Genomic DNA, 27,394 nt, shown 5'->3' with positions numbered 1-27,394 from the left:
AAATTAAAAAATAATTTTCTATGATTGTAATAAAAATTATACATGTAGTCGTTTTTAATTACATGTATTTTTTTCTTTACTTCCTTTTCTTTTTTGAATTGATCTAGGTAATTTCTCCAATCTGAAAAGCCAAAGGTAAGAACTTTTTGTGTGAATTTTTTCTGTGATCTATTAATGATTTAAGGTTTGTAATATTATATTTTTTATTTTATGTTTATTGATTTTTTTTTTCTAATTTGGTTTGTAATTTTATTTTGTTGAGTCAATGAATGGTGGCCTTGGCAGGTGAGATCGGAAGAAAAAGTCCGATTAGCAGGTAGAGCTGGGAGAAGAATAAAGTTTATTTCTAAATAACCCTACTCGCTCCTTCAAAGATCCCTCGGTTACCGGCAGTTGATCCAGGAGATCAAAATTCAGACAAAGGGTAGATGAATATACAACTTGTCAGTCCTAGTCCATCCCTGGCTTCGTTCCTGTGGTAGTGAGCGATGGAGCCAAGCCAGAGCAAGCACCAGTATTGGGATTTGGATGCTGAAGGACCTCGTCGGCATGGTTGGCGTCATTCGTATCGTGAAGAGGATTCCATTGAGTAAGTCTTTTCTTCCCTTCATTCATAGGCAACAAACATATGGTTACCATGGAGAGGTAGTTTAGAAGTCGAATTCATTTTTCCCTTTTGTTTTTAAGCATAAGTAAATTCAAACTAGGTATTAATGCTAGAAGGTTATGCAAATTAGCCCAGAATCTGCTAGGTGCGAGGTGAATCTGCTAGAAGGAGAATCTGTCAAATTAGGCTAGAATGCCTGGGATATAGAACTAAGAATAAGAGAAAAAAAAAAAAGGAGCCAATAGAGTTTTATAATATTTTAATTTGAGCCAACTGCAAAGTTTCCAAATAATTATAATAAATAAATAAATAAAACTATGCATTAATGTACATGAGTTAAAATTAGTGGAAACATTACTGGATACAAATAATATGAGTAAGGTATAAAATTTATAACAGTTATAAAAACATGACAAAGGTACCAATGTATAAAAAATAGATTTTTGATAAGTATAAGGTAATTTAAAAAAAAATCATAAATTACTATAATGGAAACGATATTTCCAAATCTATCCTAGTTTTTGTCCACTAGTATAGGCAAAAATCATCTCTTGAAAAGATGATTTCCAGAAGTTCTTTAAAAGAAATAAAATTTATAGGCTAAAATAGTCTCTTGACATGATTTCTTTTTATTATTATTTAAAAAAAATTCAAAAAGTCTAAAATCATCTCTTGAAGATGCGACTTTTTAAAAAAACATAAAAATAAAAAATAAGTGGAGAAATTGTCTCTTCAAGAGACGATTTCTCAAGGGAAAAAAAAAAAATCATAGGTGAAATAGTCTCTTCAAGAGAAGAGAGAAAGTTTCCAAAATTAATTTTTTTTCATTTTTCTTATTTTTAATAATATTTTAACTCATAATATATTTTAATAATAAAATTATTATAGATATATTCATTGTAAGATTATTTGATTTTATGTTTATTATTATTGATATATTATTTATAATTATAACATTTATAAAAGTAATAATTATATTTATCATTTCATATTGATCAAAAAATAATTTTGGCTTTTATCTCGATTTTTAAGTGGCATAACATTGTATTATTAATTAAAAATAATGAAACATATAGCATTTATACAATAATCTAATTATTATAAATATATGTACTATAAAATTAATTATTTTTATCTACTAAATTCAATAAATAAAAATAATTGTAATTATTGGGATATATTATTTATCATTTATAATATTTATAAAAGTATAAATTATGTTTAGTATCTGATATTTAAAAAGTGAAATGTTATGGTCATAGTCTTCCTGATCATATGTTTTTTAGAATCACCCAAGGGGACGCTATCTCAATACCATAAGATATCATAATGTCTTTATTGAGAATATATGTTGCTTGCGACCTTCGTTAATAATGACCCAATCCATATGGATATATGACCACTTTAGGGTCTCACTCATAAGTCAAACCCTCCTATTAATTTTAGCATAAGTTCAATACCTTCTCAAGGTTGAAATCCACAAGACATAGTACCTTGGTCAATCATGAAAACTGAGTCTTTTGTCTTGATTTATCATAGGTTATGTCTAATGTGTAACCATACTCATTAGTGTGCTCACCATAAGAAACTCATCTCGACAACCAAGACAAACCCTCTCTCTAATTAGAAGGTAGTGCAATATAGTCTTTACTAGATTGCTTAAATCCATGAATCAGTGGTGAACAACTTATTATCTTGCAAGGAGCTCATGACTTGTATCTTTTGTGTAACTCCTAATGCACCTAAGTCATGTATAGTGCAAGTTATATGGACGTGTACGCTCAGATAATCAATTAATGCATATAGGATAATATATAAAGGGAAACCAAGCAACATAAATAAATGAATTTATTAATGAATTTAAAGCTGTTACATCATGGCATGCTTTTTAAGGCACAATCCCAACAGATATACCATAAGATCTGGTGCCAATCCTTACACTGAGGAGATTTAGTAGGCCAAATGTATCAAAGAGGGAGTATTTGAATTATTTGTTGCTAATAGATGGCGGTGAACACGAATGTTATGATGAGATATATCAAGTGGGAGATAATAGCAAGTGGGAGCTTACAATGAAAGATGAAATGAAGTCTCTTATTTTGAACTAGACTTGGAAGCTAGTCAAGTTGCCAGAAGGTAAGAAAAATCTTCATAACAAGTGAGTGTATCAAGTTAAGCAAGAACATGATGAATTTTTAGAGATATAAGGCTAGATTGGTAGTCAAAGAGTCTTAACTAGAGAGATATAACATGTTAGTACTTAGTGTAGATTTATGTAAATCAACAAAATGAAGAGATAGTTTTCCAATGAGTTTAAGATGAAATACTCGAGTGTAGTAAAGAATATACTTAGGATGAGGATTAAAAAAAACAAACAAATAGACAAACACCTTACGATTATCTTAGGTTGAGTTTATTTGTAAGGTAATGCAAAGGTTCAATATAAGTAATGCTAAGGCTATCAGAATACCTTTAGCAAATCACTTCAAGTTATCTAATGAGCATTGCCCATACATAGATGAGGTAAAAAAAATTCATGGCTAAGGTCCAATATACTTCGGCCATTGGAAGTTGATGTATCCTATGGTGTGCATGAAACCATACATTAATTATGTAATGGGAGTCATGAGCAAATTTATGTCAAATCCAAGAAACCAGCATTAGGAAGTAGTGAAATGGATATTTAGGTACTTTCAAGATACTACAAAAATGTGTCTATGCTTTAGAAGAGGCATGTTGAAATTGCATGGATACATGTATGCTAATTTTGATGGCGAGATAGATCATAAGAGTAGTACGATAGGATATGTGTTCACCTTGGGTACTATTGCTATTAGTTGGATTTTTCAATTGTAGAAGAATATTGATTTATCTACAATTAAAGTAGAGTACGTAGTTGTAAAAAAATCTAGCAAAGAGATGATTTGGTTGTAAAGTTTGTTGACATAGTTAGGAATCAAACATATGGTGAATGTATTGCATAGCGATAGCCAAGTGCAATACATTTGGCTAAAAATTTAGCATTTCATTCAAGGACTAAACATATAGCACTTTGTTATCACTTTATCAATTCTTTACTTGAAAATGAGGTATTAACACTAGTGAAGATGCAAGGTAGCTAGGATCTAGCTAACATGTTTACCAAAGTAGGGATAATAGAGAAATTTGTGTTGTGTGTAGCTTTGGTTGATCAAAGGCGAGGACAAGTTATTTGAGCACACCATTTTCACTAATCATTGAAAAAGGATGTTTGTTTGTGCTTTAGTCTTCAAGTAGGAGATTATTGGATTTTGAATCCTAAATCAATCTTTTTGCACTACGGAAAGGATTTAGGGGGGTCGAGCTTTCCTTGACAAATTTTTATTTATTTATTAAATGATGATTTTGTCCTATTGTATTTTAACCTTCTTATAATTTAGGGTTTTGTTTTAAATAGAAATAGTGTGTGTAGCCCAATTGAGAAGAATGGAAGAGCCTTCAAAATTGTAACTTTTTATTTTTGTTTGATTAGTTGATTCTTGAGTGTTAATGTGCTTCATGAACAGGAATCACATGGATCGTTGAACCATGTTAAAATCTCTAGTTTTTCTTTTATTTTTGTTTTTGATTTTGTTGCTAGGATCTAGAGGCCCAAGGGAGTATTCATGTACTTAATCTAAGTTTAGGAAAGAGAACAAAATGATTTAGGATTTCCTACAAATCTCCTAAGAATTGCTAAAAAAGATGGGACATCAACCACAACCAAAATCACCTAAATGACACTAAAAAAGATAAGATTGGTTTTAGGATCAAAATGAACTTAGACAAACTCAAAAATATTGGACATGCCTCTAAGACAAAAATCAAAGGATGCTAAGAAAACTAAAAACACAGTTGTGATGACCAAAATCAAAAGATGATAGAGAAAACTAGGATCAAAATGAAAGGATGATAAAGAAAACTTAGGACATGGTTATGATGATTGAAATCAAAGGATGCTAAGATAAAACCTAGGATATGGTCACAATGGCTCAAATTCAAGGAAATAAGAGATAAAACCTAGGATGGTGTTGTGATGATGAGAATCTAAGGAAATGAGATAAAGCCTAGGATAGTGTGACTCACAACTAAACAAAAGGCTTAATAAAAATGATTTGATGAAATGACATGACTTGGAGACAATTGATGACTATGATGAAAATAATTTAATGGCACGATTCAAGTCTAATGGATGACTAAGGAGACAGTTAAGACACAAAAACCTAAAGATGGCTGCTAAGGCATGGTCATAATGACTAAAATGATTGATAGAGGTTATGGTAATAGTTTTTTAGAGATGACTAAAATAGAAGGCATGATCACAACAATCAAGAAGGCACTAACATGAGACTAAAATAAGAAAAGATAGTGTCAAGAAAATAACTCCAGTAAGAACAAACTACAAAAGTGTCAAACATGGGATACAAAATGCCACATAATAACTATTCTATTGTGAATGCTCACTGACAATGGGATGAATATGTGTAGCCAATCAAGAATACCAAATAGGACTGTGCATCTTATAAACTATGTTGATAAAACAAAACCAAATGGAAGACATAAACAATGATAACCAAGGCGTTGAGTCTAAATGTGCATTAAGCCATGACATGTCAACTATTAAAATGAAGCATCATCACAAATGAATCGATAATCTTTCAGGTTTTACCATCATGGAAGATATTAAACCCAATGTTTAAAAGGAACAAGAGATCGATTAAGAAACTCAAGCCTAAACTAAACCCACCTCTGATAAGGAATGGAATAAGGTCGTATGCGATGATGAAAAAGGATGATCAAAACAATATAATAGTATAACAATTAGGCTCTGCTAAGGTAAATATAAATACAAAGATAGGGTGTCTATGTATGAAACAAATATCGGTCAGTATCCAAAACAAAGCATGTACATTGAGAAAATCGAACCCAAAGTGTCCTCATCTTTAAAAAACCCATATAATCTAAATCATAAATCTAAAGTGTATATCATGGACTAAAAGTCAAGCAAAGTAGCTATGCCCCAATATGAATACTCTCTCAAACTATTGTGTCCCAATATAATCATATCAATTAATAACTCCAAGTCATCCTGATTACTCCAATGCGAAAAGACTACTCATTCACCTGTAAAAGATGGTTATGCCCTAGCATAAGTTACTCTCTAAAATGGCTATGTATCAATATAGTCCATTGAATTAAGATCAATCTCTACTTCTAAGTCTAAAAATATGTTCCCTAATGTGAACCAAAAACTACTAACCCATCATGCTTCATGAGAAATAATGAAGTGACTATGCCTCAGTATATGTTGCTATCTCCAAATTAATAACTACTGGGTGGGTTATGCCCTAGTACAGGGAATAACGTAGAGTGACTATGCTACAGTATAAATAATCATCTCAAAATCAAACACTAATAATAGCCTAGCGTAAGATCATCTCATATCTTTTCCCAACATATCATTGTCCACTTCATTATTATTTTTTCATTTTATAACTATAGTTTTCAACTATGGTTTTAACTTTAAGATTAAAACCACAATCGCCAACCATGGTTTTTAAAACCATAGTTAGTGATTGCGATTTTCACTTTATAACTAAAACCATAGTCATCAACTACAATTTTAACATGAAATATCTATATATATATATATATATATATGGATTTTGAGACGCATTAATTTGGTGAATATTTTAAAAATCAATGTTCATTAGATTTTTTTTTTTTAATGTGAGTTAATTTGATTGCAAACTTTGGAAGAGAAACAACAAATTAACCAATCTCAAGCCTAAAGCCTATTACCAAACAAAAACAGCCCAATGCCATAAAGCCCAAAATGGTATTCAATTTGCAAAGATCAAGCCCAATTTAATTTCAAATTTATAGATAATAATCAATATAAGCTAAGCCCAAAACAACAAGGCCCACAAATCTATGCCTAATAGCTTAAAGCCCACAAAACAATATAAAACTTGAATTAATACCAATATATCAATAAGCCCATATTAAATAAGCACAAGCCCAATAAAATAATCAAAATCCTAAAGATAAACAAGCCCAAAACATGAGCACTCACTATGTTGCTACACAAAAACAACTTATTGAACTAGGTGGCAGCGAGAAAAAGGCTTCAAACAAGGTGTAATAGTGATGATAAAAGACTATGGAGATCGAAGATGGTGATAGTTCGAGATTGACAACTACTTGAGGCATCAAACCTGATGTTGTGAATGGAAGCGACGATGGGAGGACGATAGTAGAGATCATTGTAGGGCATGGAGAGGAGGTAACGATGGACAACATAGGTAGGGTGGATCAAGTGCAAAATTAGAATGGAGAAGAGGTGACAACAAAGGGAAAATAGTAGTAGTCGTCACAATTAATACGTAGGGAAAATTGAATAGTTGATGGAGAAGTGATCATCGCAATTAGTTGTGAGGTTGTGTTAGACTGTGGAGGTGTGTGGCTAATAATGTGGAGTAGAGAAAAAGAAAAAGCCAAAAGAAAGAAAGAAAAATGAAAATTTGAAAATGTGACGATATGAGAGAAGATGAAAAAAGAAATAAGAAAAGGAAACAAAGAATTACATACTTGGGAAATAAAAGATTTTCATTATAACACTTCATTATTTGCTAGTATGAAATGATAGGGAAGTGTTGGTTTGGAGTATAGTCTAAGTCTTTCGAAATCTTAGTAGAAGTTGTCAAAGAGAAGGTAATAGGTAGAGCTCTTGAAAGAGGTCATGGTTTTTCTAGTTATATCAAGTTTAGGGAGAAAAGTTTGTTCTTTTTTGTTGTAGGATGTGGGGGGTTATTGTTTTGAAAATGGTAGAACCTTTTCAAAAATTTTGAAGAGACAAGTGTTACAATCTAAAACTTTATAGCAATTTTGTGGATAGGTTTATACAATGTTCAATTTGCTCAATAGAGGATAAATGGTTCACTTGGCAATCTCACAATGTAGACACTTCTAAGGGGTTGGACAATTTTCATGAGGAAACTCTATAGTTTAGGAATGATCCCCTTTACATTAGGTTATAACCTCTATCCAAAGGGGCCCAGTATAGTTGGTGACATGGTTGTGGAGTCGTGTTGAACTTCTTATGTAGAGGTTTTAAAAAAACCTAACTTTGAAGTAGGTGACATTGTGTAATTGCAACTAGGGGAAAAGGAAGTTGACAACAAGATTAAAGCTTTGAAGAGATGTGGGGAAATGAGGAAGGACTTCAAATTATGGTTTGGATTTAAAGATGCTCTAAAGAGAGGCTATGTTTAATTGGAACTTGAAAGGGGTCTTCAGGTGGTTGAGATGGGAAGAGTCCTTCTCCTATTTGAATTCAAATCCATAATGAGGCAAAAATGGTTCTTAAGTAGGGGGTAAGGAGGTACAAGCAAAAAGATTTGGTTTTGGAAGGATGGGTCCTAGATGTTGGTTGTGTTAGTATAGGAAATTGTGTAAATGAGGTTTGGGTGATAATAGTTGGTTTACCAATGCATTTCTAAAATAAGAGTTTTTTTTTTTTTTTTTTAAGTTGAAGGATGTTTGTGTAGGTTTTGTTGTAGTAGATGAAGATACTGCTAAGTAATGAAATTTTAGGTTGGCAAGGATGCTTGTTAAGTCTAACTGGAGAAAAGTATTAGAATCCTTATTGATGGTAGCAGGTTGCTAGACTTTTTCCATTCATTTATGTTGCAAGCTGCTACCTTGGCTATAACAGGTAGTCTAACTGATCTTTTGTATTGTTCAAAATACTAAGCTTTTTTACATAGCAATTCTAGTAAAAAAAAAAACTAGAGAAAAAGTCACTACGACTTTTGTAGTACTTTGGATATCGTCCTCAAGGACTAGCTTATGGAATTTGTCAATACTAGGATAAATGAATTGCTTTTGTTTTAATCCTTAAGTGAAAAACAATATGTGAATAAAGTGAAACTAAGTAAAAGAAATTAAATTAATAATAAAATGATTATTGATTGTTAATTCAATTGATTTAAGTTTAGGGTTTTCCATAATCGAACTTAAGGTATAAAAATAGAGAAAACAAGGGTTTCTTAAGTAGAGTGATCTTAAAGTTTTGGGATCCTTGGCTGCTTGCGATCAACTTGAACTCTATAACCCAACATTGCATCTGAAATATATTTTTTCCTTTTTAAAACAGATTCTTAAAACCATTAAATGAATGAGATTGATTACCGGTTTAAGGTTTGACTTTTTAACTCTTCCTACTCCTTATAGTTTTGCTTTGGGGGGCAGATAACAATAGGGAAAACTAGGATAACTAATGATTAAGAGTTACCAAAAATCACTAGTATCTAGTAATAACCTATCGTATCATTCCCTAAACTAACTCACAAGGATAGGTTCAAAAATTAATAAATTGTAACTCAACCATTAATTAATCTCATTGTTATAATAATTTACTCATTGTTCCTATAAGTTTCTAGCCCATAGGTTTTCATGCTTTAAGCCCCAATTTGGTTTTTTAGCCTCTCATGGGGGTGATGTCACATTCACAATCCATAATAGAGTAAAAAATCCATAAATTGAATCAAAAGAAACTAAAAACAATATATGTAATAAAGAAGAAAATAAACAAATCGAAGTTCTTGTCTTCTTCCCCACCAACATGTCAAACTCATCGGGAGATCCCTAAACCCTAGAATTAAGAGAGTTTATATATTACAAGAAAAGTCATAAACAACCTAAAAAGCTTAAAAAAAAATTGTGAGTTCTAAATGAGTACAATGCATTTTGAATTGGATGGAGGCATTTAGAACTCGTTTTTTACGTGTCTTGTGGCTCAAACTCAACCACCAGTGGCTGAGTTCAAAATTTGGGTGAGTCCTAAGTCAATTTCAAACTCATAAGTGAAAAAGGAGACCGAAATTCAAAATGTAGGGGTCAAGTTCGAAATGTAGAGTGAATTTCAAACTCAACATCCTTTTCTAACCAATTTGCTTCAAACGTGTATAACTTTCTTATTTTAACTTTGATTTGTACACCATTTGAAGCATTAGATTTCTAACTTCCAGACCTTTGAAAGATATATGGCTTGACCAAAATGGACTTCGAAAAGTACTCCAAATTTTTCCTCAAATTCAGAGCATATGTTGCCACCAAATTTTGAGTTCTAAATTTCCATGCAACTTTATGAATTTTCTTCATGCCTCATTTCCCATGTTTGTGTGCCTTCTTTCTTACTCCATAATGGTCATTATTCATCTACCAAACTCATGATATCGTTGTCTTGTCTTTCCTCATATTCCATGAGTCTTGACTCGCTCATTTCCTCATTTAACCCTTTTTTGATCTTTCAAATTTTAAAATGATTTAGCTTGCACCCTATTCTTCCCTTAAACCTAAGATAAATCTCCAAAATAGAAGTTAAATTCATAACTAGGACCTCAACATCAGTTTAGGTCAAGTCGGATGACTTGAGTGTCTTATGGTGCATAAATCATCTTGAATATGTGTCATTAGAGCACATATTTTGGCTCCAATCATAGTCCTAAGTGTTGAGAGTAGGGAGCTAAAGGTTAAGGAAGAGTTGGTTATAGGCTTATGTGCCCTCAGGAGAATGAAGATGTTGAGTCTTATTATTACAAGTGAGGCAGAGCACTTCCCATCTTCTTATCCCTAGGGTTTGGAGAAAAAGATAGTTGTTTCAGGTAGAGGAAAGAAATATCAACATGGTGGGCCCTTAAGAAGGTTGTTTCAATTCAAGAAAAGCCTTTTTTTTTTAGGGATTTGATAAAATTTAGTCAAAAGAAAGACTAATTATTAGATGAGGCATGTTTAAACAACACTACCAATAGAGCCTACTATGTAGAAAAGTTGGACCAATTAATGAGGTCTTTAGGCTAGAAGAACTGAATTTTGAGGCCCAAGTAGCGAAGCTTTTTTTTAATAGGCTTAGGGAAGTCAACCTAGAGATTATGTCTTACAACCCAAGGGAAATGGGCTTGGACTTAGCCTTAGCCGGTAATGAAGGGCTTGTCTCTTCTAAAGCCTTAACGATTTATAAAACTTATGGGTAGGGAGTTGTTAAGGGTGTTAGGAGTAAGCTAAAGGAAGATTTTAGACTTGTTTTTAGATGGGATGTACTATCGAAGGGTTCTTTTTAAGGAAAGGCTGCTGAGGGTCGAGGATAGTGGTGAGATCGATGATGATGAAGGAGTATCCCATTCACTCTTGCAATATCACCCTAGGTTCATCTTTTTCATCTATTTTTGAATTAGGGGATGAGGCCTCCTCTTCATTTCTTTTTCTTTCTCATAACGGTGGGTTTGAGCTTTGGATTTTTAGCCAAATTGAGGAAGGTACGAAGAGGGTGTGTAGGCAGTTCATTGTATCTTCGTGTTTCAAGGATGGGGATGCCCTTTAAAAATAGTCCTTCAAGATGGTAGTATAGTAAGGATGAAAGAGGTTAGTGACCCCTCACTTTCAACATTCGAATTGTTAGGGAAAGTTAAGGTTTTGACACTAGTGTGTCTACAGGGCCAGAGTGCGAAAAGGATTTTTCAACTGAATGGTTAAAAAGCAAGTTGATTATGTTTAGTAGCTTTATGGGTTTGTCAACTGACAGGTCTAAAAAGAAAAATGGCCATATTGAGGAAAATGAAGGTTAGGAAGAAAAAGGGGATTCATAAAGCAATAGATCTCAAGACTTCTATCTTTATTTGAAACTAAGAGAAAACTTAGGAAGGTAAAATTGTTTATAAAAAATAATGGTCTAATAGGGAATATAGGGAAAGAAAGGTGTGAAGTGAAGAAATGATATAGTTTATGTCTTCCCATGAAGATTAGAATATTCTCTTGGAGTGTTAGAGGGGTTAACAACAAAATAGAAGGTTATTAAATCCATAATGAGAATGCAAAAGGTTGGTTTGGTCTTTTTTCCAAGAAACCAAGGTGCAAGAGATGTCAGGGCATTTGGTTAGAAGTGTTAATGTGGGTTGTTTTTTATATTAGGAAGCAGCAAAAACATGGGGATTAATTGGTGGCATTATGTTCTTTTAGGACAATGGAGTGTTGGATTTATCAAAGATAAAGGTAGGAGCTTTCTCTATTTCTTGACGTTTTAAGAGCTGTGAACATGGGTTTATATGGGTGTTTTTAAGGGCTTTATGAGCCTATGCTAAGAGGTGAGCAAGATGATTTTTGGGTAAAATTTGGAGACATTAGAGGCTTATGGGAAGATCCTTGGTGTATTAGAGGAGATTTGAAGATAATCAAATATCCAAGGGAAAGGAAGAATTATTTCAGGTTATCCTCGACTATGCAAAGATTTTCAAAGATTATCGAGGAGCTGAATTTTCATTGATTTTCCCTTGATTTGAGGAGCATTTACTTAGCGTGGAGTTTTAAACAACCAATCCATGTCTTGCTTGGATCACTTCCTAATACTTGAAGAGTAGGAGAATAATTTTTCTGGGCTTCTATATTGTGTCTTAACAAGGTCAGTTTCTGATCATTCACCTATTTTATTAGATGAGGATGACACATGGAAGGAAATAACTTCTTTCAAATTTACAAATATGTGGATTAAAGTGGATGACCTCAAAGAATTAATTAAAAGCTAGTAGGTGGGCTACAATTTCAAGGGCTCTAGCAGATTTGTCTAGGCTTCCAAATTGAGAGCCTTGAAGAAAGACTTAAAGATATGGAATTGGGAGGCCTTTGGTTGTGTGGCAATTAGAAAGACGAATGCCCTCGATCAATTAGGTTTTTGGGAAGCTAAAGAGAGGGCTAAAAGAATGTCTTCAAAAGATTTTAAGAAATGGGTATTGTTCGAAAAGACTTCATGGGGATAGAAATCTACAGAGTTATGGCTAAAGGAGGGAGATGAAAGTACAAAATTCTTTCACAAAAATGGTGAATGCTCATTATAGGATAAATTGTTTGGCCCAAGTAAGGATGGATGAGAATTAATTTTTTGGTGAGGAGGAAAGGGTGTCTAAGGCTTATCATCATCTCTTTGCTGAAAATGGTGATTAAAGACCTAACATTAATGGGTTGTCCTTTAAGACTTTGAATCAAGAGAAGGCTAGGTGTTTGGAGTGTCCTTTCTCTAACAAGTTTACTATGGCTTTTTAGCATCTTTGTTAGGACTTTATTAAAAGCGAGGTTTCTTTAAGGAATTCTTAGAGCACAGCCTTTTTGAAAGAAGTTTGAATGTTACCTTTTTTTGTCTTAATCCTAAAAAAGAGTAGTACAAAAGACCTAAAAGATTTTAGGACTATTAGCTTGGTTGGGAGTTTGTACAAATTATTGGTCAATGTTCTAGAAAATAGGCTAATATATATATATATATATATGATAGGAAATATAGTCTCTTCTTTTCAAAATGTTTTTGTTGAAAAGAGACAAATTTGTGATGAAATCCTTATTGCCAATGAAGTCATTGACTCAAGATTAAAGAGTGGTTCTAATGGCATTAATCTATTTAAGCTAGACATACAAAAGGCCTACGATCATGTATATTGAAGCTTGTTATTAACGGTTCTAGATAAGATGAGTTTTAGTTATAAGTGGATTGAGTGGATTAATAGATGTATTTCAAAAGTCAATTTTCAATTTTGATGAATGAGACCCCAATTGGCTTTTTCTATAGCTCTAAAAGGTTCAAGTAAGGAGTCCCTCTATCTCTTTATTTATTTGCTTTGACTATGGAGTCTCTTAGCTTTCTTAAGTGGGAGGCAAAGGTAGCAAAGGATGTGATACACTGATTTTTGTGAGGCTTCCAAGGACCAGTTATTGCATCTTCATTAGATTTTTATGTGGTTTGAAGCAATTTCAAGGCTTAAACCTAGAAAAAAGTAAGTTAATCTCAATAGGAAAGGTTCCTATTATGAAGGAGTTGATGGATATTCTAAGGTGTAGGATAGGATCACTACCTTCCAAATATCTTGGGCTTCCTTTAGGTGTTGTCTTTAAATCAACAACAATTTGGGACTTAGTGGAACAAAGGGTATAGAGAAAGCTTGCAAGGTGGAAAAGATAATATTTATCCAAAAGGGGGAGGGGAAGTGGTGGACTCTTATCAAAAATACCTGTCTAGCCTATCTATTCATTTCATCTCCATTTTTGTTATTCCAAAAGGGGTGTGGTATAAATTGGAAAAAAAATGCAAAGGGACTTTATGTGGGGAAGAAGTCTCTTGAAAATTAACACCACTTAGTGAGTTGGATCAAAGTTTATAATCCAAAGTTAGAAAAAGGGTTAGACATTCAAAATCTTTCTATTTAAACAAGGCTCTATTAGGCAAGTGGAATTGGAGGTTTGCATAAAAAGAGGAGCCCTTGTGGAAGCAAGTAATCATTCGTGATGATGGGGTAGATGAAAGAGTAAGACGCTTTCAGAAGTGATACTTCTTATGTTGTGGACAATGGAAAAATGGTAAGATTTTGGAAGGAAATTTGGTATATGGACAACCTTTTAAGGACCTCTTTTCCATCTTTGTTCACTATAACCATCTCAAAGGATGCTTAAGTCTATGATGCCTAGGAGCAGATTGATAATGGGGGACTTTGGAACGCTCATTTCATAAGGAATTTATAAGACTAGGAGTTGCATTGTGTTGAAGCTCTTTTTTTTTTGTGCTTGCAAGGTAAATCAATGAGTAAAGAGGTAGATATCAAAGCAATGTGGATAGCCAAAAAGGGAGGCAAAATTTCAATTAAACCTTTCTATGATAAGATGATTCAGAGGGGTTCAGAATATTTCTTAACAATTCTTATTTAGAATTCTTAGGCTCCAACAAAAATGAGCTTTTTCATTTCGGAAACAACTTGGAAAGGGGTTCTAACTATGGATAACTTGAGGAGAAAAGGGTAGACACTAATGAACATATGTTTTCTATCCAAAGACAAGAAGGAATCTTGTGATCACATCCTTCTTCATTGTTCTAAGGAAAGTTTGTTATGTTAGTTGGTCTTCTCCTTATTTAGAGTGGTTTGGGTGTTGCATTCCTTAGTCCAAGCAATGACTCTAAGTCGACATGGTTGCTCTATTTGAAAGAGGAGAAAAAAGGCATGAATGTTTGTTTTAAACTATTTAGAAAGAGAGAAATATAAGAGTTTTTTAAAATATTGGGTTATCATATCAAGAGCTAAAATTCTCGTTTTTGTGTAATTTTTTATAATAGACCAAAGAAGGTCTAAGAATTAAGTCCTTGTCTATGATTGATTTTGTCAATTTGTTAGGTTTCAAGTAAGGGGAGGGTTTTTTTGTTTTTTGTTTCATAATTCACTTGTATGCTTCTATGTACTTTATGTAGCATTTTTTCAATTTTTAAATTATATTGATCTTTTGACCATAAAAAAAATAAATAAATAAAAATAAAAATAAAAAGAAGAAGAAGAAACGAAGAAAAGAGAAGTAAAGGGAAGAAAAAGAAGAGATATAGTTGTGGGTGTTTCAAGATGGGTCTTTAGGTTTGAAAAAGTTAGAGATCAATGGACAGTGAAAATGAGGTCTTGAAATGGGCAACTAGAATATAATCTTATAAAAATGGGTGCGCATGTAGGCTTAGGCCAAAAATAAAGATAAAAATGGGCTAGAAATTTTAAACAAAAAAAAAATCTTATGACCAATTTTGAGGTCTACACAATGAATATGATCAAGATAGTAGGGTATGAAAAAGGTGACCTAAGTATGAGTAATATGACGATAAATATGATAAATTACCAAAAAATATGATCAAGGTACTAAGGTACAAAAATATGATCCAAACATAAATAGTAGCATAAATTTAAAAAAATATCAATAATGTACAAAATATATGATTAAGGTACTAAAATATGAAAAATGTGACCAAGGTATTAATGTATAAAAGATATAAACTAAGTTTAAAGAATATAAATGTGATTGAATTAATAATTTGACTAAGGTATTAAGATACAAAAATGGTAATATAGGTATAAATAATGTAACCAAGATACAAAAAAAGTTATTAAGGTGTTAAGATTTGAATACAAAATATATGACTAAGGTATAAAAATGTGACTACAGTATTAATATATATAAAAATAAAACTAAGTACAAAGAATGTGATTGAAGTACAAAAAAATTGATCAAGACAAAATGTGATTGAGGAACAAAAAGATGTGACTAAAGTACAAAGAATGTGACAATGATATTGAAATATGAAATTTGTGAGTTGAATACAAAAATTCACTAGGATATAAAAAATATAAGCTAAATATAAAGTGTGAAGAATATTTATAAAATAAAAAAAAATCAATACCATTTAATATAATAATTTTCATATTTGTATAAAATAAATAAAAAATATTGTATAAATCTCAAAGCAATGAGATTTCCAACTTGGTTTTGTTTTTTTTTTTTATTACAAAAATGAAATTATTTTTAACTTTTTATTCTCCTTCCTACCAAAGTGATTCAATAACAAAAATAAATATAATATATTTAATTAATTTTTATTCTAATGGATTGTTTTATTTATTAAATTATAAAATTATATAAAAAAATTTATTGAGAACAATAATTGTCCAATTTAAAAAGAATCGTAAAGTTTTTATATTTTGGAATGTATATAATCCAAACTCACTTAAATTTTTTCTTTTGGTTATATTTATTTTTAAATTTGCTTTTTATTTTTTTATTTTATTTATTGATATACACATAAGAACAAATTACTGGTACAACCATACGGTATACCGAAGAACTACACTTTGGTACCAAAGTTTGGTCCTTATAAAAATAATAGATAAATGATGATATTTAAAGGATGAAGAGTGTATTTTGTGTCCATTTTGATACATTTCTTTTTATTTTTTATCTATTTATTTTTGTAAATCAGAAACTCCTATAAAAGTAGATCATTATGTATAAAATGTATATAGATTTTATCTTATATCATTTAAATCATTTTTAAAACTACTAGACTCATTAATGAATCCAACGGATTAAGTCTTGCTTGATTTGGAATTTATTTGCTTAGTTAGAAAAAAAATTCAAATGTATGATTATATGACAAGGAGAAACTAGTTAAGTCATTCAAAATGAATTTTAATTTACGACTTTTTAGTACCAATTAAATCAATTTTTTAGTTTTAAATCATTTTTAGAAAATAATAAATTTTATGTATAAAGTATAGTTTGATTTGGAATTTATTTGCTTAATGAAAAATTTTAGAATAGTTAAAGAAAATTTAAAATATATATATATATATATATATGTGTGTGTGTGTGTGTAATTCAATGACATATAATATTTGAAACTTTTCATCATCAATATTGGGTCATGGAAAGAAAATTAATGAAAAAAGAAAAATGTCACGTTCTACTTCATTTATTTTTTATAGTTGTTTTCTTAATTTATCTATCTTTTTCATTTGGTTTTAAAAATGAGTGAAGAGAACTTTTACTTGCTTCTCTAAAGAATATTCACTATTTCACCATGTTTTTTAAAACAAAAAACAAAGAATAACAGCCAAACATTACTATGAATTTTTAAAAATAGTTTTTTGTTTATTTTTAAATCACACCACTAAAAAGACTCCTAAATTTTTTAAACAAGTTTTAAATCCTTATTTTTTCAATGCAAGTCTCTAAGAGTTCTTGTATCTTATATAAAAATTACTAGTATTTATTATTTTAAAAAATATAATAAAAATGTCTCTAAATAGTCATTAAGATAATTATTTAAAAAAAAAAATTAAAAGTTTGAATAGAAGAAAATAAAATTAAAATAAAAAATAAAAAAAATAAAAAAACAAGGTTAGATAGTTATGGACACAAATTAGTTTTGGATTTAGATTGAAAACCACTAATGCGAGGATGTCAATGAGAGTTGTATCAAAGAAAATAAGCACTAAAAGCATGAAATAGTATAACTGACCAATATTTTCAAGGTAATGATTTTATTAAATGCCCTTGTGAACATGCTCTCTAAATAAAGGTGATATGTTACTTGTTTGCTTGTATGTGGATGACTTGATCTTCGTTGAAAACAATCCAACCATGTTTAATGAGTTCAAAGAAGTAATGGTTTGAGAGTTTGAGATGACCAACACTGGTCTCATGTCATGCTATCTTGGCATAGCAGTGAAACAAACATAAAATTGTATTTTAATTTCTCAAGAATGCTTTGTGAAAGAAATTCTCAAGAAGTTTGACATGAGTGTGTAATATGGCAAACACACCAATAAAATGTGGAGTTAAATTGTAAAGATATGAAGAAAGAGAAAAGGTGGACTCATCATAATACAAAAGTTTATTTAGAAGCCTATGGTATTTGACTTGTACAAGATTGGACATGCTTTTTGTGTTTAGACTCATTAGTCGTGTTATAGATCAAGCACCAATGATTACTCACATGAAGACCACCAAGTGAATTCTTTGCTACATCAAAGGTGCACTTGATTATGGTTTATATTAATAACAACTTTAAACTTGTTGGATATAGTGATAGTGATTACGCCAAAAAATTGGACGATCGAAGGAGCATCATTGGCTTTGTGCTTTTTATGGGAGATATTGCATTCACTTGGACCGCAAAGAAGTAACCTATTGGACACTCTCAACTTGTGAAGTGGAATTTGTTTCTACAATATAATGTGTATGTCATGTAATTAGCTCAAAATTTTGTTGAAAGAGCTTAATTTTCCACAAAAGGGACCAATGGAAATTTATGTGGACAACAAATCAATGATTGCATTATAAAAATTAAATTCTTTTTCCCAGTTTTCCATAATCGAAGCAAGCACATCGATACAATATATCATTTTATTAGAGGGTGCATTATGAAAAATGAAGTGCAATTAAAATTTACAAAATCTCAAGATCAAATTATGAATATTTTTTCCAAGCCTCTCAAGTTGAAGATTTTAAAAGACTAAGAATACTACTTGGAGTCACAAATCAACTTTAAGGGGACATGTTGGAAAGTTAAACTTGATTTAGAAACTTTCTAAATATTAGAATAGATTCAGTTTCTAAAAGTTAAGGGTGAATATTTTATTGAGTAATTATTTTAATTTCTATTTTTGAGTTACCCAGTCCGTATATATATATATATATACATATATTATTAGGAGTTTCTATTTTGTTAAGTATGAGTATCTATAAATAAGAGATTATGTAATATTTGAATAAGAGAAAGCAATGAAATACAATAAATTTTTAATTCTTCCCTATTTTATCTTCTCTGTAATTGTTTGTGTTTCTCTATCAACCCTATTTCTCCAACACAATCAACATCAAGTATCTCTCCCATTGATTATTTGCATATGGGTGCTGAATATTCTTGTCTTTGTGCTTCTATATATACTTATGATAAGAGGCTAACTTTTACAGGTCTAGAACTAATCCACTGATAATGACTTTTCCTTGTTTCTGCCACACACACAATCAGGGACAGAGCTTTGAGACTGAACAGGAAGAAAGATGTCCTATGCCTTATTTTGTCATATCCTCCTTTCAGCTCGGCAATCAAAAAGAGTCACGAAGGTTGGATTCTTGATGTTTTGGCGATTAATCAGAAACTAAGAGAAGCAGTTTACAGGAAGAAAGAAATCGATGTTTCAGAGCTCTCTCCTAGAATCAGTCTACTGCTTGATCATTCATTCCACGATATTGAAGCTTATGTTCCACGAGACATCATTGAGGAGATGCAAAGGGGAACTATATGGGGTAGAACACCTACTACAAAAGTGTACAGTTTGGCTATTGATTTTGCTTTTTGCCAAATTTTACAAGATATAGAAATTCCCAAATTTCAGAGGATTTTGATCTGTGGCAGAGATGATGCAGGCCTCCTCACGTCAAGATTGAAGAATCTACAGCAAGAAAAGGGAATGTTTGATCTTGTCATTCACGTTAAGGCCTCTTCTTGTAAAAGTGCTAGAGATATTGAAGATGACATTGCAAGAGAACTGGGTCTCTCAACATCCAGCAGACAGGAAGTGGATGGATTGCTGAAAAGCAAAAGCTTTTTGATCCTTCTTGACGATGTTGATCTTGCTTCATCGACAAATCTCAACGACGTGGGGACCAATTGGTGGAACTCGAAAAAGTTTCAAAAGATGGTTTGTACAACTGGCTCTATGGGAAGGAGAGCTGATCACACAGAAGCCGATCTGGAGATTAGGTTGGAGGATCATCTGTTCACATGGGAGTTATTTTGTATGGAAGTTGGCGATGTTGTTCATTTTTCAGGCATCCAACACTTTGCAATACGCATGGTCAAAGAGTGCAAGGGTCATTTACTTGTCATTGTTTTAATGGCAAGAGCCTTGAGAGATATTGATGAGGTTCACACATGGGAATGTGCATCTCTTGCATTGACCTTACAACCCACTCAGTTGAGAGACGATGATGTCTTATTTAATGCCTTAGCATTCGTCTGTGGACGTTTAGGGTCTGCAATGAACTGTTTGAAGTGCTTAGTAGAAATGGGATGCTGGGGAGAGTTAGAGGAAGGAGATTTGATTGGCAGGTGGATCACAGACGGCTTAATTAGAAAAGTGGATGAAGGAAAAGAGATGGTTCGGCATCTTGTTGACGCCTTCTTGTTCAAGAGGTCTTGGAAGGGAGATTCTTCTTTTGTCAAAATGCACAGTAAAATCCATGAGGTCTTGCTAAATATGTTAGGACTTAAAAGAGAGTCGCTATTTCTTTGGCTAGGGGGAAAGGGATTAACTGAGCCACCAAGAGATGAGGCATGGGAAAAAGCCAATGAGGTGCATTTGATGAACAATAAACTGTCTGAGCTACCGAAGAGTCCACATTGCCCTGAACTCAGGGCACTGTTCTTACAAGCCAATCATGGTCTGAGAGTTATTCCTCCAAAATTCTTTGAAGGCATGCCTGCCCTACAATTCTTAGACTTGTCCAACACCGCAATTAGATCTTTACCATCTCTTTTTGAATTGGTCCAACTCAGAATCTTCATTCTAAGAGGATGTCAACTTCTCATGGAGTTACCACCCGAAGTTGGTAATCTCAGAAATCTTGAGGTGCTTGATCTTGAAGGGACTGAAATTATAAGCCTACCTATGACTATCAAATGGCTGACCAACCTCAAGTGTCTGAGAGTGTCCTTTTATGGGTACAGTAACCAAACTGGACAATCGTCGGATACAATGATTCCCCACAACATGTTATCAGGACTCACTCAATTGGAAGAGTTAGGCATACATGTGAATCCAGATGATGAGCGATGGGATGTGACCATGAAAGATATTGTTAAGGAAGTCTGCAGCTTCAAACACTTGGAGACTCTTAAACTTTACTTGCCAGAGGTTATACTTGTGAATGAGTTCATGGGGAGTGGAACATCATCAAGAAACCTATCATTGATGAACTTCAGGTTTATTATTGGCAGCCATCGCAAGCGCTTTGTATCCCGACTACCACAAGAAATTGTGGTCAAATTTGAACAGCAAAAAAGATGCTTGAAGTATGTCAATGGTGAAGGTATCCCAATGGAAATTAAGAAGATACTCGAACATGCTACCGCTCTGCTTTTGGAACGCCATTTAACTCTTACTAAACTGTCTGAATTTGGGATTGAAAATACAATGAAGCTAGAATTTTGTGTATTGGGGGAATGTAGCAAGATTCAAACCCTTGTGGATGGAGCAGAAAATTATAGACAAGGAGATGATTATGGATATGTTCATCAAAAAATCATACTTGGATCACTTCGATACTTGAGGCTTCACTATATGAAGAATTTAGGCAGTATATGGAAGGGGCCAATCTGGGAGGGTTGCCTATCCAGACTCGAGTCTCTAGAATTGTATGCATGCCCCCAATTGAAGACCACTTTTACTTTGGCTTTGCTTGAAAATCTCAACCGTTTAAAGGAGCTTGCGGTTGAAAACTGCCCCAAAATAAACAGCTTGGTGACTCATGAAGTCCCTGCAGAAGATATGCTGCTCAAAACATACCTTCCAAAGTTGAAGAAGATATCACTTCATTACTTGCCTAAATTAGCCAGCATTTCCAGTGGTTTACACATTGCACCACACTTGGAATGGATGAGCTTCTATAATTGCCCAAGCATTGAGGCTCTTTCTATCATGGAAGTTTCTAGTAATAATTTGAAGGTGATTATTGGAGAGGTTGACTGGTGGAGGGCATTGAAGTGGCGTAAACCAGTTCTAAGACGTAAGCTGGATTCTATATTTGTCCCCATTAAATCAGATGCTGATTTGATGACTCAGTTAGCGGAAATTGGGAATCAACTTCTAGCTCCCAAGCAAGAGACAAATCTGTCTCAACAGTCAGGTTGTTTTTCATTCTTTTTCTCTTCAAAGATAGAGTTGATCTAAATTTTATTTATTCCATTCACAGCCCATACATGATACAATTTATCCCATACTTGAATCTCTTCTTTGAAGTAAATGATTCATTGGGGATGTTTTCCAATAAGAAAAAATGAATAAAAAGAAGAAAAGAAAAACTTTCTGTTTTGTTTGGCTGGAAAAGACACGTGCTCTACTGTGTTCTCTGTTATTTGCACTACCAGTGTTATACTGCTGCTCGATATAAATGGCAGACAAATGATTTTTGTTTATCACCGGATGGGATCTCCATTTGTAACACCTAATTATTACTCTTTATTTGGATACTTCAAAAATCAAAAACTGGTGGGGAATACTAATTTTTAACATCATTAGCACTATCTGTGTCCAAATTTCTAACTCCATGTTACTGTTTGATTCTGCTGTCTGATAATTTTTATTTGTTGGCTTTTTGTCTGTGAGTCACAGGTTCTGATGACTCCTTGAAGCCCCCTGTAGTAGATGCCTTGAAGGCCCTTGCAGTGGAGGCCTTGAAGGCCCTTGCAATGGAGGCAGGAACCACCTCAGTGGATAAGCAGCGTCATGAGCCTTCTCCATTGCCACTGTTGTCTCCTTCAACAAAGAACTCCTTGAAGGCCATTGTAGTAGAAGCAGGAACCACCTCAGAGCAGACGCAGCTTTCTGAGCCTACGCCACAGCCCCTTTTGTCCTTGTCCACAGAGCAAGACACTGTGTAAGTGTGATATTTACTTAATTATATGCAACATAATATTTTTTATTAGCAAAGCTAGAACCATGAACAGATAGTTTAGAATTTTAGGTTTTTTTTTATTATTATTAAATTTAATCATATCTAAATTTACACTATTGATTTTAGGTTTTTCTTTTTGAATTGTTGTTGGTCACAGAGAGATGGCTGATGCAGCAGAAGTTGACTTACGTAGAGTCGGAAGAAGCTTATTTCCTTCTGCCAGTTCCATAATTGGATTTCCCAAAGACCTGAAAAGAAACTATAAAATGTTGACAGAAGGAGCAGAAAAGCTCAAGGCACTGAAGTATGATATATTGGAAAGAAGCGGACATAAGAAAAGCCCGGCCTTGAGAGAATGGATGGATAGGGCTGAGATGATCAGCGAAGAAGTGAACCAACTAGAAACTAAATACAATGATGAAATGGAGCATCCATGGAGGCTGGTTCGTTTTTGGGAACACTCATATCTTAGCAAAGTCATGGCGAAGAAGCATAATCAAGTTCAAAGTCTTTTGGAAGGACATGATAAAAGAAGAGTATGGATGAGCAAAGTTGTAGAAGATGTAGTGAGTTTTCTAGAGGATGAGCAAATAAGAAGAATAGGAATCTGGGGAACAGTGGGAACTGGGAAAACCACAATAATGCAGAACTTGAACAATCATCAAGATATTGCTAAAATGTTTGATATTGTCATCTGGGTAACCGTCTCAAAGGAGTCGAGCACAAAAAAGTTGCAAGATGCAATCTTGCAGAGGCTAAAAATGAATATGGAGGGCACTGTTAGCATTAAGGAAAATTCTCACAGAATTTCTGAAGAGCTAAAGGGAAGGAAGTGTCTGATTCTTCTGGATGAAGTTTATGACTTTATTGATCTACATGTGGTCATGGGAATCAACGACAATCAGGAGAGCAAGGTGGTGTTGGCGAGTACGATTGGTGACATTTGCAATGACATGGAAGCTGATGAGCTAATCAATGTGAAACCATTGTCAGATCATGAAGCTTTCAACATGTTCAAGGAAAAGTTGGGTCGGTCTATTTACTCCCCACAAATTGAACGAGTAGCTGAACAGGTGGTTAGAGAGTGTGGTGGTTTACCCTTGCTGATAAACATTGTGGCCATGATCTTCAGAACTAAAGGGGAAGATATTTCCCTTTGGATAGATGGATTGAAACATCTACAAAGATGGGAGGATATTGAAGGCATGGATCATGTGATTGAATTCCTGAAGTTTTGTTATGATTATTTAGGTAGTGACACAAAGAAGGCTTGTTATCTGTATTGTGCGCTATTTCCTGGAGAATATGATATTAATGTAGATTATCTACTAGAGTGTTGGAAAGCTGAAGGCTTTATTCCTGGTACAGTGGCTTTTAGAGATGCACGTCACCAAGGACATGTCATATTGGATGATCTTATCAACCTATCATTGCTAGAGAGAAGTGGCAAGGGGAAATGTGTTAAGATGAACAGAATTCTTCGAAAAATGGCTCTTAAAATCTCTTTGCAAAGCGATGGCTCGAAGTTTTTGGCAAAACCGTGTGAGGGATTACAAGATTTCCCAGACAGTAAAGAGTGGGAAGATGCAAGTCGAATCTCTTTGATGAATAACCAGCTCTGCACTTTACCAAAATCTCTAAGATGCCACAATCTCTCAACATTATTGCTCCAGAGGAATAATGGCTTGAGTGCTATTCCTTTCCCCTTCTTTAATTCTATGCATTTACTTCGAGTTCTGGATCTGCATGGGACTGGTATCATGTTATTACCTTCATCTATATCCAAGTTGATTCATCTTAGAGGGCTCTATTTAAATTCTTGCCCCCACTTGATAGGACTCTTGCCTGAAATAAGAGCACTTACGAAGCTTGAGTTGCTTGATATTCGACGAACGAAAATTCCGTTTCGTCACATTGGAAGTTTAATATGGTTGAAGTGTTTGCGAATATCATTGTCTAGTTTTTCCATGGGAATCAAATTGGGGAGCATCTCAGCTTTTGTTTCATTGGAAGAATTTTGTGTTGATGATGATGTGTCTGTTGAAAAGCATTATAAGTATTTAAAGGATGTTACCAAGGAGGTGATTACCTTGAAAAAATTAACTTCCGTTCAATTTTGCTTCCCTACGGTTGACTCCCTTGACTTGTTCGTCCATAGAAGCCGAGAATGGAAGAAGATCTCACACTTCTCGTTTCAATTTTCTGTTGGTCACCAGGACTCGACCTCCTCTCACTTTCTGAAGTCTTCTGATTATCGAAGCCTCAATTGCTTGAAATTAGTCAATGGTGGAGGCAGGCATCCTGTAATCACAAAGGTACTTATGGTGACAGATGCATTCGGATTAATTAACCACAAGGGAGTTTCAACACTATCAGATTTTGGCATTCACAACATGAAAAACATGTTAGTTTGTTCAGTTGAAGGGTGCAATGAAATTAGAACCATCATATGTGGTAATGGAGTGGCAAATAGCGTGCTAGAAAACTTGGATATTTTATATATCAAGAACGTCCCAAAATTGAGAAGCATTTGGCAGGGGCCTGTTCCTGAGGGAAGTCTAGCTCAGCTAACCACTCTAACATTAACTAAATGCCCAGAGTTGAAGAAGATATTTTCCAACGGCATGATTCAACAGCTTTCTAAACTACAGCACTTGAAAGTGGAAGAATGTCATCAAATTGAAGAAATAATAATGGACTCTGAGAACCAGGTATTAGAAGTTGATGCACTTCCAAGATTGAAGACTCTAGTACTCATTGATCTTCCAGAACTGAGAAGCATTTGGGTTGATGATTCATTGGAGTGGCCTTCCTTACAAAGGATTCAGATATCTATGTGTTACATGTTGACGAGATTGCCTTTCAACAATGCCAATGCAATCAGATTGAGACACATCCAAGGACAACAGTCGTGGTGGGAAGCGCTAGTATGGGAAGGTGATCCCATAAAACAAAGATTACAGTCTCTATGCATCCTCAACTAGCTCCTCAGATTTCTGTGCAGCAGTTTCATTTTAAAGCTGATTGAGATGGTTGCTGCCTCAGCCAAAGGTTTGTGTGTGGGATTCAAAAACTTTAGCATGTATTTGTTTAAGATATGCTACCTTGACTTATATTTTATCTTAGACTTGCCAGCTTGGTTTGTATCTGTTTGAGATTTGCTTTCTTTGTTTGTATCTGTTTGAGATTTGCTTTCTTTGTTTGTATGTTTGAGATTTGCTATTGTTTGAGATGTGCTACTTGTATGGTTTTTTTTAAATATTTGCTACATTGGATTGACTTTGTTTAAGGTTTGTTTGTTCTGATTATATTTGGGTAAAGAGTTGATGTATTTCCAAGCACACCGTGAAATAATTAAACAGACAACAATCAATAAGACAATCAGCAGCTGTCCTGAAAATTTTGATCTTGAGGCTTTAATCTGCTCGCATTCATGGAGGTTGAATGAGCAGAGGCTGGAGTTCTGAGATGAAAGATGACCCAGTACTATCCCTTTCCTTTTTCAGCTAAATGGAGCAGTAGTTCCGTACTTGCTCAAGCTTAGCTACTACTGCATAGGTAAAAGCTAAACAACTTGCTTCTTCTTTTGAGTTTGTTCCCGACCTCATAATTTAAAAATAGTTTTCTATTTTTTTTAAAACTTTATAGCGCCATTTAACAATTATTATTTGGAAATAGTTTTAAAAACAAAGTGAACGTAGAATAATTTTGAGAGACCAAGTAGAAATTGTTTTTCTTGTTTTTAAAAATAAAAGCAAACTCAATAAATAAAAAAATATTTTAAAAATAAATAAGGTAGAACATGATTTTTTTTTTCTTTTTAAAAATTTTTCACCCCCTAATATTGAAAATTTTCAAAATAAGATCTCTCTCTAAATTAGTGGTATTTAATTTTATGAATTTCCTTTAATTTTTCTAAATTTTTTCATTAGACAAATAAATTTCAAATTAAGTGTTATTTAATATTTTGGATTTAACTAATTTTCATAAATAATTTGAATCTCAAAAACCAATTCAATTAATACTAGAAAGGTATCAAACTCAAAACCAATCTAATTAATATTAGAAACTCATGTGTTAAACTTAATCTTGAATGACTTTACTTAGTTTTTCATTTTTACCCATAACTATAATTTTTTAAATTTTTTATTAAACAAATAGTTCAAAATCAAGGGAGACTTATAATAAGTTGGATTCATGAATGATCTAGTAATTTTAAAAATAATTTGAAATTCAAATAAAAACTCAATTAATAGCAAAATTTAATAAACAAAAATTAGTTTAAAATGACTTTGTTATTTCTCTTTTGAGTATAATTATATTTTTCTAAATTGTCCCAATAAACAAATAGACTTGAAACCAGGCAAGCCTTAATGTGTGAGATTGGTTAACAAGTCTATTAATTTTAAAAAAATAATATAGAACTCAAAAAAAATATTCAATTACCACTAAGATTCATGTATTAAAAATTAATCTAAAGTAACTATGTTGTTTCTCCTTTGCATATGATTATATTTTTTTATAAATTTTTTCACTTGATTAGATTTATTAATGAGTTTAATAATTTTTAAAATAAATTTTAAAATATTTTATAATGTAAATAAATTGAAAACAAACCAAGAATTGTCAAACAATTTTTTTAAAAATACATTCAAAATGAACTTTCAAATAAAATATTTATACAAAAACTAATTTAACATTTTTTTAATGATTTAATGTTTATACTAAATAAAACAAAAAATG

General features: G+C 32.9%; 1 protein-coding gene across 1 annotated transcript; it reads left to right on the top strand.

Moving 5' to 3' along the window:
* The first annotated feature begins 488 nt into the window (after positions 1-488).
* LOC104881057 (uncharacterized) lies at positions 489-26,033 on the top strand. Its single transcript, XM_010659790.3, has 4 exons — positions 489-589; positions 19,005-21,883; positions 22,369-22,633; positions 22,809-26,033. Exons 1-4 carry the CDS (start codon positions 489-491, stop codon positions 25,633-25,635), a joined length of 6,072 nt encoding a protein of 2,023 aa, XP_010658092.1. The 3' UTR covers positions 25,636-26,033.
* Positions 26,034-27,394: the final 1,361 nt, after the last annotated feature.

The sequence above is a fragment of the Vitis vinifera genome, chromosome 12 (assembly GCF_030704535.1).
Source record: "Vitis vinifera cultivar Pinot Noir 40024 chromosome 12, ASM3070453v1".
NCBI classification, from domain to species: Eukaryota; Viridiplantae; Streptophyta; class Magnoliopsida; order Vitales; family Vitaceae; genus Vitis; species Vitis vinifera.
The sequence above is the reverse complement of the archived record's forward strand: the minus strand, read 5'-3'. Positions and strand labels throughout refer to the sequence as shown.

What these genes read in the sequence shown, in the direction of transcription:
- LOC104881057 (XM_010659790.3), top strand. Translation starts at nt 489, where the DNA reads ATGGAGCCAAGCCAGAGCAAGCACCAGTATTGGGATTTGGATGCTGAA. An exon ending in CGTGAAGAGGATTCCATTGA is followed by an intron (nt 590 to 19,004) that starts GTAAGTCTTTTC and finishes ACACACAATCAG; the next exon opens with GGACAGAGCTTTGAGACTGA. An exon ending in AAATCTGTCTCAACAGTCAG is followed by an intron (nt 21,884 to 22,368) that starts GTTGTTTTTCAT and finishes TGTGAGTCACAG; the next exon opens with GTTCTGATGACTCCTTGAAG.